Source organism: Syngnathus typhle, linkage group LG2, assembly GCF_033458585.1.
Source record: "Syngnathus typhle isolate RoL2023-S1 ecotype Sweden linkage group LG2, RoL_Styp_1.0, whole genome shotgun sequence".
Lineage (NCBI taxonomy): Eukaryota > Metazoa > Chordata > Actinopteri > Syngnathiformes > Syngnathidae > Syngnathus > Syngnathus typhle.
The window spans coordinates 8,778,675-8,796,305 of record NC_083739.1 but is presented as its reverse complement, the minus strand read 5'-3'; the positions used below and the strand labels follow the sequence as shown (position 1 = coordinate 8,796,305).

At 41.5% G+C, this 17,631-nt stretch overlaps 2 protein-coding genes across 4 annotated transcripts; both read left to right on the top strand.

The window, feature by feature from the left end:
• The first annotated feature begins 205 nt into the window (after positions 1–205).
• On the top strand, positions 206–2,143 carry LOC133143423 (glucose-induced degradation protein 8-B homolog). Its single transcript, XM_061265278.1, has 5 exons — positions 206–332; positions 614–742; positions 823–1,019; positions 1,087–1,284; positions 1,374–2,143. Exons 1-5 carry the CDS (start codon positions 305–307, stop codon positions 1,545–1,547), a joined length of 726 nt encoding a protein of 241 aa, XP_061121262.1. The 5' UTR covers positions 206–304; the 3' UTR covers positions 1,548–2,143.
• Positions 2,144–2,616: 473 nt separating this feature from the next.
• Positions 2,617–10,480, top strand: slc17a9b (solute carrier family 17 member 9b). Of its 3 annotated transcripts, none has more exons than XM_061265263.1 (13): positions 2,617–3,007; positions 3,893–4,090; positions 4,184–4,323; positions 4,549–4,648; positions 4,727–4,857; positions 4,972–5,068; positions 5,169–5,265; positions 5,683–5,770; positions 5,851–5,885; positions 5,986–6,101; positions 7,229–7,284; positions 7,377–7,406; positions 7,599–7,740. In XM_061265263.1, the coding sequence occupies exons 1-13, from the start codon at positions 2,874–2,876 to the stop codon at positions 7,631–7,633; spliced, it is 1,257 nt and encodes a 418-aa protein (XP_061121247.1). In that variant the 5' UTR covers positions 2,617–2,873; the 3' UTR covers positions 7,634–7,740. The 3 variants fall into 3 exon arrangements, with proteins under 3 accessions (XP_061121247.1, XP_061121240.1, XP_061121231.1); XM_061265256.1 differs by having other exon boundaries at positions 7,595–7,739; XM_061265247.1 differs by lacking the exon at positions 7,599–7,740 and adding an exon at positions 7,759–10,480 and having other exon boundaries at positions 2,618–3,007.
• Positions 10,481–17,631: the final 7,151 nt, after the last annotated feature.

Here is a 17,631-nt window from a genome sequence, read left to right as displayed (position 1 = left end):
AAAATACCAAATAATTATATTCAACAGCATTTTAATCATTTTACGCAGTTTTTTATCTAAAGTACTTGCCAGCGTAATACTTATTTGATGTGAGAAATTCAAAGAGAACAAGGGGTAGGACTAGATTAAATTGTTTCAGATATTTTTATTCTTCAGATAGAGTTGGTCTTGTCGCAGTAATTAAAAGCTACCTCTAGGGGCAGCAGAGTTATACCCAGGCTCCATTAATCAACAACTCGGGCAAAGGGAGAAGAAGAAGAAAGAGCTTCCGTCGCTGAAGCTGGAAGCTAGTGGCGAGTTGCTAATGCTGCGAAGAAGCGACTTGGTTGAAGGTATTGTTAGGGCTGTTTTAACTTGAAAATAAAGAATTATTGGTCTGGGTTATGCATGGGCACTCGTTCCTAAAGGTTGCGGGTGATTTGACCCCCCCCAAGCGGAGGTTGTCTTCGTTTGTATTTGGTGCAATGCTGTAGTCAGGCTTCATTGTTGTGTTTTTATCACAGGCCTGACTACTCTATTTCCGGTGCCATGATGTTGCTACAGCGATTTAAATGATGCTAAGGTTTTGCTTCAGACTTTTAATTCAGACCACTTGTATTCCCTATATTTTAAGGATTTATCATCATGAGTTATGCAGAGAAACCAGACGACATAACGAGGGACGAATGGATGGATAAACTCAACAATGTCCACATTCAGAGAGCTGATATGAACAGACTTATTATGAACTATTTGGTGACAGGTGTGGTTCTCAAAATGAATTTTCAATAACCGATAGCGGAAAGCAAAATATAAGAATATGACAAGTGTTTTGTGCCATAGAGGGCTTCAAGGAGGCGGCGGAGAAGTTCAGAATGGAGTCTGGGATTGAGCCAAGTGTGGATTTGGAATCGCTTGATGAGAGAATAAAGATTAGAGAAATGATACTGAAGGGGCAGATCCAGGATGCCATTGCGCTCATCAACAGTCTGCATCCGGAACTGCTGGATACCAATCGCTATCTTTACTTTCACTTGCAGGTAATTTCATTCGTCTATAATGTTGTTGTTTTGACCCATTTTGCATCTTTTCAATTTGTGTTTGCAGCAGCAGCATCTTATTGAGCTCATTCGCTTGAGGGAGACGGAAGCTGCCCTCGAATTTGCTCAGTCCCAGTTAGCGGAGCAAGGGGAGGAGAGCCGAGAATGTCTGACTGAGATGGAAAGGACGCTGGCCCTGCTGGCGTTCGATAACCCTGAGGAGTCACCTTTTGGAGATCTGCTCAATATGATGCAGAGACAAAAGGTAACTTAGGTACAGAGAGTGGTGTGCTGGTACCAACCAAAACTAGCTTCAAATAAAATGATCCGCGATACATTTTGTTTGTCTTTCAGGTGTGGAGCGAAGTGAACCAATCTGTACTCGACTATGAAAATCGTGAGTCAACACCCAAGTTGGCCAAGCTCCTGAAGCTGCTGCTGTGGGCTCAAAATGAACTCGATCAAAAGAAAGTCAAGTATCCCAAAATGACAGACCTCAGTAAGGGGACCATCGAGGAACCAAAATAATGAAAGGATAAAATGGACAGGTTTCCAGTATCTATTTGTACCATAAAGAAATGAGAGATCATTTTTGTCCTCCTGAAGATTTCCCTTTTATTAGGATGAACTTGGTTGATACAGTTTTAAAATGACCTCACTCAATGGAATATGTTATTTGACCTGGTGTTATCATTTCGCTATACTGAATGAAACCAGTATTTTCTTTTTCATATTTACTTGTACACTAGTTTTTTTTTCTGTCTGTTGGCAGGGAAAGTTAGTATTGGAAGGTGAATAAAGCCTAAATTAGGCTGTCAGTCTATGCGTGACCGACCGCATGCTTCTAGTGAAAAAGATTAGCTGTGTGCATGTCAATAAAAGCTTCCACATGTCAGCTAGTGAACAATAACATGAGACACAATAAGACACTTGGGGATGATTCGAAATACTTTGTTGACTGTAACTTTCCCGTTAATGGCTGCAAAAGTAAAGGCAAATGCAGATACAAAGACACATGGATGGTATTATGTACATGAGTGAAATAAGCTTCTCTTTTACTATATCTGCTGTGCTTCCATTCACTGTTATTTTATTTTGCAATAAATGCAAGTTTTACAATTTTACCGAAGCCTGGAGTATTCTATTACGAGGGATGCACTAACTCAGTTCCCAACACTTACTGAGACAAGGCGCATATTTTACATTGGAGGCACACCACCAAACTTGGGTTCCAATGTAGATACGGTGGATACTGAAAGTGAACACACGTCTGCAGGTCTCTTTAAACCCATTAGCAGTTCTTCGCAACTATTTTCTGTCATGTTGAAGATATTTCAGGCCCCCAACTCTCCTCAGTGACTACACATATGCATAACATTGTATTCGAATGAACATGTCACATGCATCGCGCCCCGCACTGCATTACACACGTCCCTTGCATGATTGCATCCGCAGTGGTTCCTCGTCGTGACGTCGACTTAAAAGGTCAAAATACGTCAGGAAAAAAGAATCAGCGGTTGTTGGCTTTATTCATGATTTTGATCGAGTTGTGCACGGATGTTTTGCTGTTGTGGAATCACTTCCTGGTTGAGCGCCCTCTAACGACCACACAAAGACGTGCAGAGGTAAAAACTGACACGTGGATTTCTCCTCAGCGGGGCATCAGGATTCAGGACAAAACGAGTCCTTCGCTCAGTTTCCGGTCGGCTGTTCTTGAAGCTTTTTTCTTCTTCTTCACAGTAAGATATGCATGTCCGAACATCGAAAGTCCGCCGTGTCTTCCTGTCTCCACCACCGGGAAGAAATTGAAGCTGACGGTCGAGGCTGCCGCTAACATTACAGACAGCACGTTGAATGGCAGTGATTCAAAAACATGGCAAAAACTATGGTCCAGATTTGCTCTGTCACAAGGAGAACCATCCGGCCGACAAGCTTGGAGTCACTGGATGTCACAAGAAGTGGGCTGAACACAACAATAACTGGTCAAGGTAACGATTAGGCTCGTGGGTGAGACAATCAAAGAGATTTCATTGATTAGCCGTGATGAGCGACCTATCAAGCTAATAAACAAATACATAATACAAATACATTATATTATTACATGCCATGTTGCAGAACTTTAAGTCGGGTGAGTTTGTTTGTTTGTTTGTTTGTTTGTTTGTTTGTTTCTAGCTGTAGTTATTTGAGTTGGAACCTCTGTATGTGAAAATGAAACAAACCCGAAATGATGATGTCACCAAATGTATAGATACTGAAATAATAATGATGACGATGCATGTTCCAAAGTACTCACAACAAAATACGTACATATCGATCATATTTGGATCCGGTAAGTGAAATTGGCGTTCCCACGGCACACCTTGTACAGTCTGTCCCAAACTTGTCAATTGAGCCAAGGTGTATATTGTACATAATGGAACGGGTAAATCTCAAGCTTGTTATTGAAGTTATTAGGCTTTGCATCACACCTAACGTTCTTTTGAAATGGTGTATATAATTTTAGTAAATTATCCTGGTCAGTATGGGTATGTAAATTGGCCCATTCAGCTACAGTGATGATTCAATGGCACTTGTGTCACTTGATCAAGGAGCAAATCCGCATCAGATGACATCAGGTGACCTTGTGTGTGCAGTGTGCACTGTGCACAGCGGTGTGTATTGTGTTTCCAAGAAAAACAGGCAAGTGACAGAATTGATGTGCATTATTGATATTTGTTGCAAGTGTACCTGCATCTAAATGCTTATTAACACACGGCTACTGTGGAATATATCTTTGACTCGTCTAAAATGAGAACGGCGTTGCACTCAGTGATGCTCACTTTCAAACTTTCGCTTCTTTGTTTTTACTAAACGGTGCAATCCCTCCTGTGCAGGCCGGTGGCAAGGGTATGGACAGTGGTGCTCCTACTTGGTACGTGCCTCCTCTACTGTGCTCGGGTGGCCATGCCCATCTGTGCGGTCAGCATGGCGGAGAAGTTCAACTGGAGCAAGAGGGAGTCTGGCATGGTTCTGGGAAGCTTCTTTTGGGGTTACTGCTTCACGCAAGTGTTTGGAGGCTACGTCAGTGACCGGTGGGTGTCGTCATTGCAATTCGAGTGAAACATGCATCACACAGCAAAGTCACAGTCTTAGGTTGGAGCTAATGCATCATCGTGTGCTCACAGGGTGGGAGGAGAAAAAGTCCTCCTGCTCTCTGCAGCTGCCTGGGGCTCCATGACAGCCTTCACTCCCATCTTGGCCCATTTTTGCTCCCAGCCGATCTTCTCAATGACACTGGCTCGCTTTCTCATGGGCCTTTTACAAGGTAAAATATCACGATTGTACTATTTAACATCCTCATAACAAGTCCCGACATTCATTTTGACAGCACGGCAGTGTGTCGCAGAATTCTTCAACAGACATCTAATTGTCCTGTTCTGCAAAAAAGTCTGTTGACACTGATTTAATCCTGTAACTTTCATTCTTAGATACACCTGTGGCATCCAGTATACAATAACACCATGGAAAATCTGACCTTTCCTGATTACAGGTGTTCATTACCCTTCTTTGGCAAGCCTGTGCTCTCAGAAGGTGGTGGAGAGTGAGAGAGGCTTCCTCATGAGCACCGTGGGCAGCGGCTCTTACCTGGGGTAAGTCATTTCTTACCTAAGGAACACGTCTTGCAGAGGGGGCCGTCGCAACACGTGCACCCATGTGACCTTTTGCAGGACCCTCGTAATCGGAGGGGCTGGTTCCCTCATGCTGGACTTGTACGGCTGGGAGAGCGTCTTCTATGTGTCGGGTTTGCTGGCAGTAACGTGGGCATACTGCATGTGGAAATACTTACTCAAAGGAGAAGGCAAGTAAGGTTTTTCAGTCTTCTCTCTGCTATCTGCTGTGCTTTCTTATCGCTTACAAGTGAGGTCACTGTCCCCTCATATGCAAACCCTTCTGTGTTCTTTTGTACTCGCAGGGCCAATCATCACGCTGGAGTCTTTGGGAAATGGTGGTCCACAGTCCAAATTGACCAAGAGGCACTGGTTGCGGCTCTTCAAACAGCCTGCAGTCTGGTGAGAAAATGATCATGCGTTGAGAATACGTGTATAAGTTGAACCGCCGTACCGCCAGAATTTAACACTATTTCTCTGTTTTGCTTTATTTACTGACCAGCGCCGTGATCATTACACACCTTTGCACAGCGAGCACGTTCTTCACTTTGTTGTCATGGCTGCCAACCTTCTTTAAAGACACCTTCCCTGATGCTAAGGTAATTTGATCCATTTAAGGAGGAGGGGAAATAATGCCGGTCTTGTGATGACGCTCTTAGAACCAAGATTGTGTAGCTCAATGAATATAAAGCCGTGGATTTCCACCCTTATTGTGGTTACACAATGCTTTTAAGTGGTTGTCCGTCATAATAGGGTATAGTACTTTAGTCACCATGGCTATGCTTCCTTCCTCACCGCGAACAGCAGGCAATACTGTAATGGCAGTACTGGTTTGTAGTGAAAGCGTATGCAAAATAATGCAAAAGCAAATGACTAAATATCCCAATATATTTTTATGCAAACGTGTTTTGCGTTGGGGTTCAAATGTAACCAGCAAAGTCGAACACCAGAAGCAAATACATTTTGCAACATGACAAAAGAATATCCTCATGTGTTCTTTGGTTTTGTCCCTCCAGGGTTGGGTGTTCAATGTCATTCCTTGGTTGGTAGCAATCCCCTCATCGGTCTTTAGCGGCTACCTGGCGGACCACCTCGTAAGTCAAGGTATGAACGTCCAGTCTGCGGGGATCGGCGTATTCAAATGTAATCGTTTCACTCAAGTGGCTGATCAAATGTCCCAACAGGCTTTGACACGGCCTTTGTGAGGAAGTTAATGCAGGTAGAGTCGCTGTGGAAACATCCTGGTATTTGAAGTGTGTTGCAAACTTTACATTTTTGGATCAATGGCTTTTTCTATGCATATATTTATGCCTCTTTAGTTTTTTTCGATGGGGGTTTCCAGCGTGTTTACCCTGCTTTTGTGCGGCAACACCACGTTCTCCTGGGCCATAGCGTTTGTGTCGGCCACAATGGGCCTCACCACCTTCAGTCACAGGTATTGGCCTTTTGCAGAAACCGTTTACTTTATACTGATTTCTTAGTGCTGGTTAACTGACACTTCCTCCTGTTGAAGTATTGAACGCGAGTGTTGTATGACGCATGATTGGACCGCAGGCTTCTGCTATTTGCAACAGACATGACTAGCAAATCTCTGGAAAGAACTTGAACTCTCCCCAAAAGTGTGAATAATTGACCATATTGTTTTTAATCCAGTACATTAAATTGTAAGTAAAACCTCACTTTCTGCTCCTTCAAATATGGATCAGAGCTGAGGCAAGTGGCCTGAAAGTTTAGCTCACAAATCAAGGTAAAAAAAAAAAAAAAAACATTTGGCACCCTTTGCTTACAAAAACTAGAGCTAAAAGTGTTTAGAGCTGCCTTTGGTCTGGCATTCATCCAACTTGAAATCTTGTGGATTTTCCTTTGTGTTATCCTTCAATGTGTAACCCGACAACAAAATGACCATGTGACTTCTGGTCCTTGTGGGGGGTATGGAAAATAATGTGTCGTAATTGAAAAATTGTTAAACTCACCACTTTGAGTTCCGAGGTAACCACAAATGGCAAGTGTATGCCAAATAAAACTTCATATAACCAAAAAAAAAATCCCTGTTGAGAATAGTAAAGCTGGCCCCGTAGCAGTTTTTTTTTTTTTTGTGCAACGCAACATCAGACATTCCAGGTTACAACTTTGCTTGGTCATTTCAATTTTGCGACAGGTGTCTCAAGTTGCAAACCGGATGGGGCGCATTCCTACACAGACAGAAACTATGAGGCTGTTTTGATTTGCAAATACATTTCATCTCTAGGCAAGTCATAATTCAACAGATGTCCTCTGGCAAATAGAAGCTACACCTTTTAATTCCTTTGCTAGATGTAGGAAATTCATCACGGAACAAAATGGCTGCATTTCTGTGTGAAAACAGTTGGTGCCCTGCCCTGCCCTGATTTGGCCCTTGAAGGGGTAGTAGTCAGGGATGCTTTGGTCTCAAGGGGTATTCATAATTGTCTCCCTTTTGTCACCATTTTTCAGTTTGTGCTTTTTTTCTGTTTCTCATCTCGTTGTTTGTATTTGACACTGATCAACCGAAACGAGTGAGCTAATGACACTTTTGCTTTACAGTGGGGTATCTGTAAACGTTCAAGATCTCGCTCCATCTTGTGCAGGGGCCTTGTTCGGTAAGTGAAAAATAACATTTGGATGGAAAAACCTCTACAGGAGGATCATTTCGTATAAAAGTTTCACACAAGTCTCTGTTTTCTTTTGACAGGTGTTATGAACACATGCGGCGCATTCTCAGGTGAGTTTCTTTCATTTGACAACAATGGGTAAAAACAACATCGGTCGTTCCCTGGGATTTTTTTTCCCCCCCCTCACCTTATAACACACGCTTTGGTCAAATAATTAATCTACCACTCAAAATGATGACTTTGAGCTCACGCGCTGTCAACGGCGTCGCCTCCTTTGTGTCATGTTTATTTCATCAAGAAAGCAGCATCACAGCGCCCGCGACAGATGAATGAATAATGGACAACACAGAATGACAGCCGTTGGTCCTGTGTGGGACTGTGCCGTTTTCCCAGCGGCAATGTGATTCTTTCACGCATACTTTTTATCTCTTAAGCCAAATCTCAAGTTTTGTGTGTGTGTAGGGGTCCTTATGGTGTATTTCTCTGGGTATCTCATCGAGACCACAGGCTCATGGTCGTCCATGTTTGGCCTCATCACCGTCGTCAATCTGCTTGGCCTTTGCATCTTCTTGGTCTTTGCTGAGGCCCGCCGCATTGACATTGACCCTAGCAAGATACGCAATCACCACATCCATATTTGAACACTTTGTCCAAGACCGGACTTCATTATCCCGTGGAAGACCTGCATTGTCTGCACAGGTCTGTCTGTCTGTCTATCTATCTTTCTCTCTGGCTTTCTAGATAGTTTGCTCTCTAGCTTTTGTCCATTCACACAGTCTGCACCGTCCTTTTGTTGCTCACATAGATACACAACCTCAAATCATAAAAACACCAGCGTGATGTCAGAGTACTGGTCAGAGAGGCTGTTGCTTTATCAAGGTTTTCAGGATGAACACAAAGCACATCGTGGTTAAATGGTATTTAAAGTAGCTTCATTTTTAGTTAGGAAGAGGAGTTTGCCAATTTAAAAAATGTTTGTCAGAACGGTCATTATGACTTGGCAGCAGTGCCCGATAAATATGATCAGTGAAACTGTCCGGCCCCATTTTGTACCTCGTATTTAGACCCTAACATACTCCTACTCCCTTACTGGTGAATTTTTGGGCCTGCAAAAACAAACTTAACCCCTTTAAGAGATCATTTTATAATCAATCATTTCTTCAATTGTACATTACCTTGAGTCATAGGCAGGGGCCAGGCAGTTCCTATTATCTTATTATACTTGATTTTTGCTTTTATTATTGAGCCACTTTAATAATAATAATAATAATAATTTAAACGTACACCTCCTTGGAAGAAAAAGTCCCAGTCCAACAAATGAGGAACTGAATTTCATTAAAAATGTGGAGTGCTTACATCAGAGCAGCTACACCATACGATGGGTACCAAATTTTGCGTAGTGAAAACTATTTGATGACGACGTAATAAGACAGTGACACAAAAAGACCACCAGATGGTAATATATTACAAGATTTGTTTGACTGCAGGATTTTAGAAAAATCACTTTCTTCGCTTTTGCCAGATCCTGCTTAAAGAAACTATTTTTTTTCCCCTTTTTAACATTCACAATTAGTCTGAATATAGACCCCAAAGCGAAAATGGAGACCCCTATCTTTGGCAGTGTGCCGAAGCGTATTCAGTCAACACGAACAATATACGGGACGGCCGTAAACCAACTATAATCCATCCCTTTTTTTTTATCTTTTAATTTTCTCATCCTCGGTCCCATTCCACAACCGTCCCTCGGACTAAATGCCCACCTCTGATCAAAATTGTATCCCAACTGTCGATCCAGATTTTAATTTTAGCCTTGGTGGAGTTCTGCACTTTGAATGCTCCTCGTTTAAAAAAAAAAAAAATGCTTTTGAAATGCCACCTCATTGTCTAGTTACGCAATGCTTCAAGCGTTTGGTTGTTCTGCCTCTTTTGTTTTCGTGTGAGTTGTTGGCAGCGCTCTTTTGTTCTCTAACTTGTTTGTTCCCCATCAACATGGTTACATGTTTTGTTCCATTGAGGTGAAAAGGCTTTGAGATAACGAGTGAGCCCTACCGGTTGCAACAAATGTTCAAAAGCAGAAAGACCAAAGTTACTGAAAATGTACATTTATTTTTTGGGTAGTTTCATGATGTAGAAATACCTCTTTTAATTATTTTTGAATAAAGTACTTCTATATTTTTATGGCTTAAGATATATTTTGTTTATATTTTCAAACTGAATGAATATATTAAGTTGCGATGGTACGGTAAAAGAAACCTGATAGACCTGACTAGTTTTTATTTGAATCTCGCTTTTGTGAAAGCACTTATTGTCGTCATCGATGTTTGACTTATTTGGGAGATGTCTCCTCCTCCTTCTTTGCTTAACTGTGAGCTTGTTGCACACTGACATGACGAATGTTGCACGTGCTGCAAGACAATGAGAGATCTTCCGTTTGTAGAAGAACGAAGACTTTTTTTGTATTGCACATCCAGAAATGGTAAATTATTGCTTGTAGCATTTACGCTTGGAAGTTTTAATATTTAGTTCAGGTGCTTACTTGACTTTGCTAATCTATGCATCTAAATTTTTGTGTCTGCTTGAGACTCACAGATCATTACGTCACAACTGTTACTGTGTATCGGCTTGACCTTCACATACAAAGGCACAGCTTTGTGTGCATCTTATAATGGCTGTTTTTTGTAATCACACATCAAATTTCTTGTCATCTCAAATATGGTTAGATTGTTTTGTGTCACAGTGTAAATGTCATTACTCTTTTTAATCACATGCTGCCTGTGTATAGGGTTAGCAATAGAAAACGGGATAAGGCTAGTATTACATAATTGATCTTGAATCGCCACACTCTTGAACGTGCACATTTTCTGTACCTTGTTAACGTTCCTCAATGTGAAAGCCTTGAACACATTTGTTCCATTATCTCTTCAACAAATATGGCAATCCTCTGATGTTTCATGTTTTTCACTTTTACTGTATTGGTTATATTTTTTCTTACCTGCTCTCTGTCACTCAAGCCCCAAACTGTAACATTACTAATTGCTCAGTGTGGTTCCTGACAGCTCTCCCGGATTTTGCCTTTAAAAAAATAACAGTATTACTGCAAAAATGCAGTATTGTAAAATTCAACTTATGCTGTTATTTAAAAGCATGTCTTAACTTTGAATAAAACAAAAACATATTTTCTCAACACTGTAATTAGCTGCAATATTTGAGGCTTCTTTATGTGGTTGATGTGCAATGCCACCGGGAGGCAGTAAAGTGTCACTTATCAGGAGCGTGCAAGGCTCGAGGCCTTTTTTATTTTTTCTGCAGCGGAACACAACTGATTTGACCTGACCTCACAGTCAATCACTGCATCATCTTTCGAACAGTAAGTTCTGGTACCACTCGTGGACTACCCCAGCCCGAAATCCCAAGTCCTGGCCAACAAAACGTACTGTATGCAGTGGCACCATATGGCACTACACTGTGTGCCATGCTGGCTCGCTGGCACTGTCCATGCGTGAATGGCCAGACACTTGTCAAACCAGCCCACTCCTTCTCATGGGACCCAACAACTAGGTTGCCATAGAAACAGGTGGGAGAAGAAAGGGAGGGGGGGGCTCACCAAAAGTAAGCTCCAAGTTGGTGGGCTCGATGATCAACAGCCTCATCCATAATGAGCTGGCGCGGTCGCTGATTTTGTGCGTCCTCCCTGACAGAAAATGGTGCTGTAAAAGCAGACATAACAGTGATGAGCGACCCACTATTTAATTAGCAGAAAAGAAGCAGAGTGTAGCAGAAAGACATGATACCGCCCCCCTCCCCAAACTTGTCGGCCATTCAGAGTAACCCACTAAAGGCAGACTCCATCAGAGATACATGTAAATGAAATAGCCCTATTAATTAGTAATTAACATCAAGTTAATGACATTTCACTGTGTCGCCGTCTCCTGTCCTTTCTCCTGGTGGAGGGGTTGTCTTTGCTTCCTGAGTTGAATGCTAATTAGTACAAAACTCAACCGCCGTAAAGGGCCACCTCATAATATAGAGGCCCAGTTGAAGAGTGGTCATTGTGTAGGGAGGATTAATCACTTTGTGGTAATAGATCAGGAGGCATTATAAGTCTGCCGCTCCTTAGAGGACTGTGATATTGGGGGCCGTTGATGGGCTTTGTGTGCTAATTGCGTTGCGCCTTTTAGGTCACTGGTGGAATATCCCTTGTGACTTACTACTACTTTTAACCATTCCAACAAGACTGAAATTCACTACTTTATAATCCTTCTTTGTTTTGTAAAGCCACTAAAATCTTGTGTGCCGTATCTAGACTGTGAATGAAGTATTTTGATCCCTCATTACACAAATAGTATGGAGTCTATCAACTTCCTTTGCAGCCGTTTCCGATTCCACTCTTTTGACAAGACTTTGGCCTGAGGAGAGCGCCTGCTGGTTCACCGATCTCAATTTCTTCCACACCAGTGTCATCAAACTATCCCTTTATGTAAGGGTTTCAAAGGCTTAAATTGTGACTTAATTCATAGAAATGATTCTAGATTGGAGTCACCCGACTTGTAAATTTTCATTGTCATTTGCCTGTTATGTAGTTATACTTTGTATATTTAAAACAACCAAATAGCTTTGCCATACTATCTTAATGTTAACTCATAATCAGAAACGTTCAATATTACTTTTAATTTTGAGAGATCCTTCAATATTACTTTTAATTTTGAGAGATCCCAGTACAAGCACTCAAATCTGGAGTAGTCACCAATACCAAGTGTCAATAATAGTAGTATTTTTAGACTTAAAATGTCCCCCAAAAAACAATGACAGATCATTTTAAATAGACCAATATACATTCAACATTTGTCCTTGAAATTGCATGAGATTAAAGGCAAATTTCTATGGTTCTAATTCCAACTTCCTGATTGTAAAATGTCCACAAGAGGGCAAACATCCATCCATCCATTTTCTATACTGCTTGTCCCCACGGGGGTCGCGGGCATGCTGGAGCATATCCCAGCAATCATGGGCCAGTAGGCTGAGGACACCCTGAACCAGTTACCAGCCAAATGCAGGGCACACAGAAACGAACAACTATCCACACTCACACCTAGGGGCAGTTTGGAGTGCTCAATCAGCCTACCATGCATGTTTTTGGGATGTGGGAGGAAACCGGAGTGCCTGGAGAAAACAGAGGGCAAACAATCGTACCAATACCTCCTTGAAATAAGGCTGAGATACCAATACCTAGTATTGTTACTCATCCACCCCTACTCATAATGGAAAACACTATAGACAAGCAATATGCTTTTGATAAGCAATGGCAATATGAACACAAATGGTGATGCAACATTTAGACAGATGTTACAACAATACTCATAAGCATACACTTTTCGAAATACTGGATAAAAAATAACCCAATTTTTGCACAAAACCACCTCCTTTGTACAAAACAAGCCAACAATTTGTTGTTTTTTGCAACAGAACACAAAGTTAGGTCAAATTGACCCAACTTCCCGGGTTGGTCCAATTTTTTTACCCAGTATTTATAATGGTATATATTACTTTTCCAATTAAAGAAATTAAACAAAATTGTTGCACTTCATTGGTGACACTTCTTTGTGTTTATAGAAGAGTATCATACTAGTTTGATTTGTTTAAAAAAAAATCCTGCAATCTAACAGAATTAAAAGAAAGCTAAATATACCCTGTGAATTTAGAGTATTGCCATTTTTAAAACAGAAATCTGTTAATAGCTTTCAAAATGTTTTCATTTATTCAAGTTGATAAATCATTTCAATAGTTCTACAAAAAAATGTATAATACGGTCCAGATGTTAGATACTACAACTGCTTTAATATTGCACTTGAGAATGACATAAAAGGAGAAAAATACAAGATGATTATATAGCAGGCACGTTACTGTGTTTTGCTGGCTCCTATTTCTTCACCACCTGGGGTCTGATCCATATTTGACCCGTTCAAACAATCCTGACGCTCAAACCCACTGACAATTTTCCCGCTGGTTGGCGCACACAATCGCACAACTAAATATGTTGATTTCGGTCAATTAAACCCCATCAGCTGTTTGCCTCCTGCCACACATATGGCCAACGTTAAATCTATAGAGAAAGCCGAGTTGGCCTTGAGAGGGGCATCGTTTTAATAGAACCCTTAGGGACCCGGTCTACACCTGCGCAGTAATAACCCACTGGCCAGATGAGAACCACATTGAATTGTGTGTGTATGCGTGTGTGTGTTGATCCCTTTCTGCCTGTTATGATTGTCGTATTGTCATATTCTACTTGATATTCCAGTATTATGCACCAGTAAAGTTGAAACCATTTTGAAACCCGAATATTGGCAGTATTCAGGTTTGGAAAGCCCTTCTTCATTAAATAGTACAGGACAGAATTTTTTTAACACAACGTGACTAGGTTTTAGGTGCCAATAATTATGGAGGGCACTATATTAGATGAATAGAAGGATATTTTTTGACGACTTTGCAAGTCTTCTGTTGAAACATGTAAGGTTAAGGAATAACGGTTAAACACTACAAAAAAAAAGAAAAAAGAAACGCTTTGGTTTTTTAGGGCACGTCAGATGGAAGTGTCACAACTGTGTAAATATGGACAAATCTTTTCTTTACTCAACACAACAAATTAATTGCGTTTGATCTCTGCAAAGATGCTGATCACACATTCGTTATCCTGGTAGTTTAGCTTAAATATAGATGCAAACAGACATTATGTCTGTCGAGTTGAAAAAATAAATTAAAAGGATTTTGCTTGCTAGTGTGCAGGTTTGTCCCCACTTTACATCAGTGACACAAAACAGCATTGATGAAAATGACAAATACATGTATTCATGAAATGAAGTTGATGAAACCTTTCAAAAATATTTGTTCTGTTAGCAAACAACCAGAAGCGCAGCATTCTGATTTTGATTGTAAGCAAGGTTAAATGGCTCCCAAGCCCTGCTGGCCGTTCCCCCCCCACCCCGCTCGTCTGTTCCAGCTTCACATCGCTCACGCCACCAGATCGCGCCCCCCACCTCCCCCACTTTATTTTTCCTGCGTGCTCTTTACAAAAGTTTGGCTGTCAATCAGCGGTGGCCTCAGGCAACAGGCACTGATGAAAAGACCCCTGAGACAAGGAGACCCAAATTAGATTTCAATAAGGATGTTGAATATTCATAGCAGGAAACATCTAAAGGTAAATGCTTTTTGATCTCGGCACACAAATATCACTTGTGTGCATTACCGGGTCCTGGCGCTCTAGTTCGACGCAGTTTCACACAATCCCCGCGCTCCCCTCAGCCTGGTCCGGCCCCAGCGCCTGGCCTCGGCTCACTCCTCGGGGGCCTTTGGTGGAATAATGATGACGGCCATGCAAAAAGACCTATAATTAATGTTTATACTAAAGGGACCCAATAGAAAGGGCATTCACACTAAGTAGTCAGTAATTAGTATTTAGCAGAAGTTGATTGCAGAGCACACACACGCGGACACGGCAAACCCTTGACAGCAGCAGGCAGAACACAGGCTCATTTCACCTGTCAACATGTTTGTTTCAGCAGCAACTAAATATTTACAGTTTGAGTTTTTTTTCCCCATCCATTTTCTGTTAAACTGGAGATCTGGGTGGAGAGGTGGACACCGTGGACGAGTTGTCAGAAAAGCGGAGGGCACATAGAGACAAACAGTCACAGTCCCACTTATGATAGGGACGGCGAAATATGCAGAATGCAGAAAAAACACTCAAGCACTGGGAGACAGGAAGGCTTGAGGTGAGATGCAAGCTCAAAACATCAGAATTGTGTGACGCAGATATGCTAAATAGTCCATTGAACAAATACAATTCTCTACTTTAACAGACAAAGTGCCTCAATCACAACCCATAGCAAATATGATAGAATGGAATCATCAGTTTCAGAGGATGTTCATTCAATTGTTTAATTTTGTAGAAAAGACTGCAGATCACCGATAGAATTATACATTTTAAATGGCAACTTTTTGCCCTCAAGATTCACTAACGAGAAAAAAAGTGGCAGTAAGTTATTTGTATGGTTGCTTGAATATGGGAAAAATATTAGTCACAATTATTTTGGTAATAATTGAAATTACAATTATGTTGACATGTAAAATAACATTAAAACAGAATTCTTTGGAACACTTTAATTTTGCAAGTTCCTTTTGGACTAACCAAAATGTATAAAGTTATTAAAAAAAATAAAAAGCTGCAAATGTATCATATTATAAAAAAAATTACATTTACGTCAAATTTGTAATCGTGTAGTGCAATTGAAATAGAGTTTACCTGCATAGTCTTAGTTACCCGAATAGACTAAACAAATCAAAAAATGGAACCACTCAATTCTTGAGAAGTAAGGATAGAATCACCCTGTAAATTTCCATTTCCAAAACTAACACTTGCCATCAGATTACAGAAACAAGTCACATGGTTCTCTCCTAAACAATGTGATGTCATCTTATAATTAAATACATTTTGTCAGACTGTTTAATGTCAAAATAGGTCCACAACATAGTAAACTGAATACTCTATATGACTATTGGAACATTTGATACCGATTAACTGAATGAAACTACAACTTGACTGACGAAGGAAGGATTCCACAAATCTCCAGTTAAACAGTTTTATTGGACAATAAATGTCTGGTATTCTCCGCAGAGGAGTAAATCATTTCTCCAGTCTGCCAACTCTTGTTTGCATGCGGATTATTAAATAATACCCCTCCCCAAAAAAGGCCATCTTCGTCTGCATAGCCTGAAGAACTCTCCATCACTTCTACTGTAGCGGAGATGGAAATGTGTGCTCTTGGTGAGGCAGGGGAGTGATGGGTGCGGTGGGGGTTTTGGAAGGCTGGCTTGCCTCAGGCGCTTCTCTCCTCAGAGACTCCACGCCGCTGAGGGACTCGCCATGAAGCGAGTGGTGAAATGAGAGCAAAGCATGGGGATGGCGTCTCTTCATACATGCGAGAAGGGGCCACGCAGCTATTAGTCCCCGTCAACCTCCATCGCAGTCGCGCCGTCGAGAGTGAGTGTCCCTCGCCGTGATGCGGGGAGACAACTTGCTTCGCAATCTCCTCCTTCGCTAAAGTTTATCCGGAAAGAAAAGCTTACATCATTACTGGTGTTTTTCTTTTTCCTCATTCTGTGTCTGTGTTCTACCACCTCCCCCCCACCATACTTGCTTCCTTACAACATGATGGTCAGTCCATTGCCAGGCAATCTGGTCTGCGATGTTGTTCACACCTTAGCGAGCCAAAGAAAAAAAAAATCTTTGAAAAGATATGACGACTCGCCCAAGCGGTTTCGCTGTTCTCTTGGTCGTATGAGCGAGAACGGCCAGCCAAGGTGTGTGTGTGTGTGTGTGTGTGTGTGTGTGTATATATGATGATGTGTTAACCTCAGGCCTCGTGTAGTGGTGCTGTGATGCCGAGTGTCACCCTTCTCCAGCCTGAGCCCTGCAGCCAGGGTAACCAGCTGGGAATCTGACAGCTTTGTCTCCTGCTCTCACCTACACGCTTTCTTCCCCCGCACGTGCACACACACAGTCGACTATTGTGGCCTGAGGTTTAAGCACACATGCATAGAACCCCCCCCAAAAAAAAAGAAACACTCACATATCCACAGACCAGTGCAAAACCTCCAGGCAGTCCCTCTCATGCCAGCTACAAACAAATAGTGCAAAAGAAATATGCTCAGACTTCTGATAGTGGCCATTCATAGAGGTATGCTTTTATGCAATTGATTATTAAAACAATTGATTATGTCACACATTTGATACGTTTGTTCTTTTCTAAATGCCATTTTACACTGTAAACTTGAACAACTGCTTAACACCTTGAAATGTTTAAATATTGAAGTGCGAAGCATTTAAATTGAATGTGCTGATAATTGAGTTGCGATAACTGTAGATACAAAACAAACAATCATTAGTACAATCGTACAAAATAATACACATATGAATCAAAATCAGACACGATGAACATAAATTCTTCCGACAAACATTACAAAACTTACAAAGAGCTGTTGCTGTCATGGAAGGAATGGAGGAGGGTGACCAAATGCAGCTTGGACCAGGGTTTAGTGGAGAAATCAAAGACAGACTAGAAGAAGCTCGACTAGGGACAAGACTAATTGAACAAAAAGACAAGATAAAGGCAGGAACAACGACGACGACGACGACGACGACGACGGACGCGACGAGAGACGAGAACAAACCGACAACAATCCGGCAAGGGTGTGACACCAAGACAGGACTTATATACGCGACACGTAACAAGAGGCAGGTGACTGGTATTAGTATATAGATTGAGAGTAGACACAGGAAGG

Bases quoted from the DNA above. Each gene is read 5' to 3' on its own strand.
- LOC133143423 (XM_061265278.1), top strand. From the start codon at position 305: ATGCTGCGAAGAAGCGACTTGGTTGAAG. The intron at 333-613 runs GTATTGTTAGGG...CTATATTTTAAG, and splicing joins AAGAAGCGACTTGGTTGAAG to GATTTATCATCATGAGTTAT. The intron at 1,020-1,086 runs GTAATTTCATTC...TTGTGTTTGCAG, and splicing joins ATCTTTACTTTCACTTGCAG to CAGCAGCATCTTATTGAGCT.
- slc17a9b (XM_061265247.1), top strand. From the start codon at position 2,874: ATGGCAGTGATTCAAAAACATGGCAAAAACTATGGTCCAGATTTGCTC. The intron at 4,649-4,726 runs GTAAGTCATTTC...GACCTTTTGCAG, and splicing joins GGCAGCGGCTCTTACCTGGG to GACCCTCGTAATCGGAGGGG. The intron at 6,102-7,228 runs GTATTGGCCTTT...TTTGCTTTACAG, and splicing joins CTCACCACCTTCAGTCACAG to TGGGGTATCTGTAAACGTTC.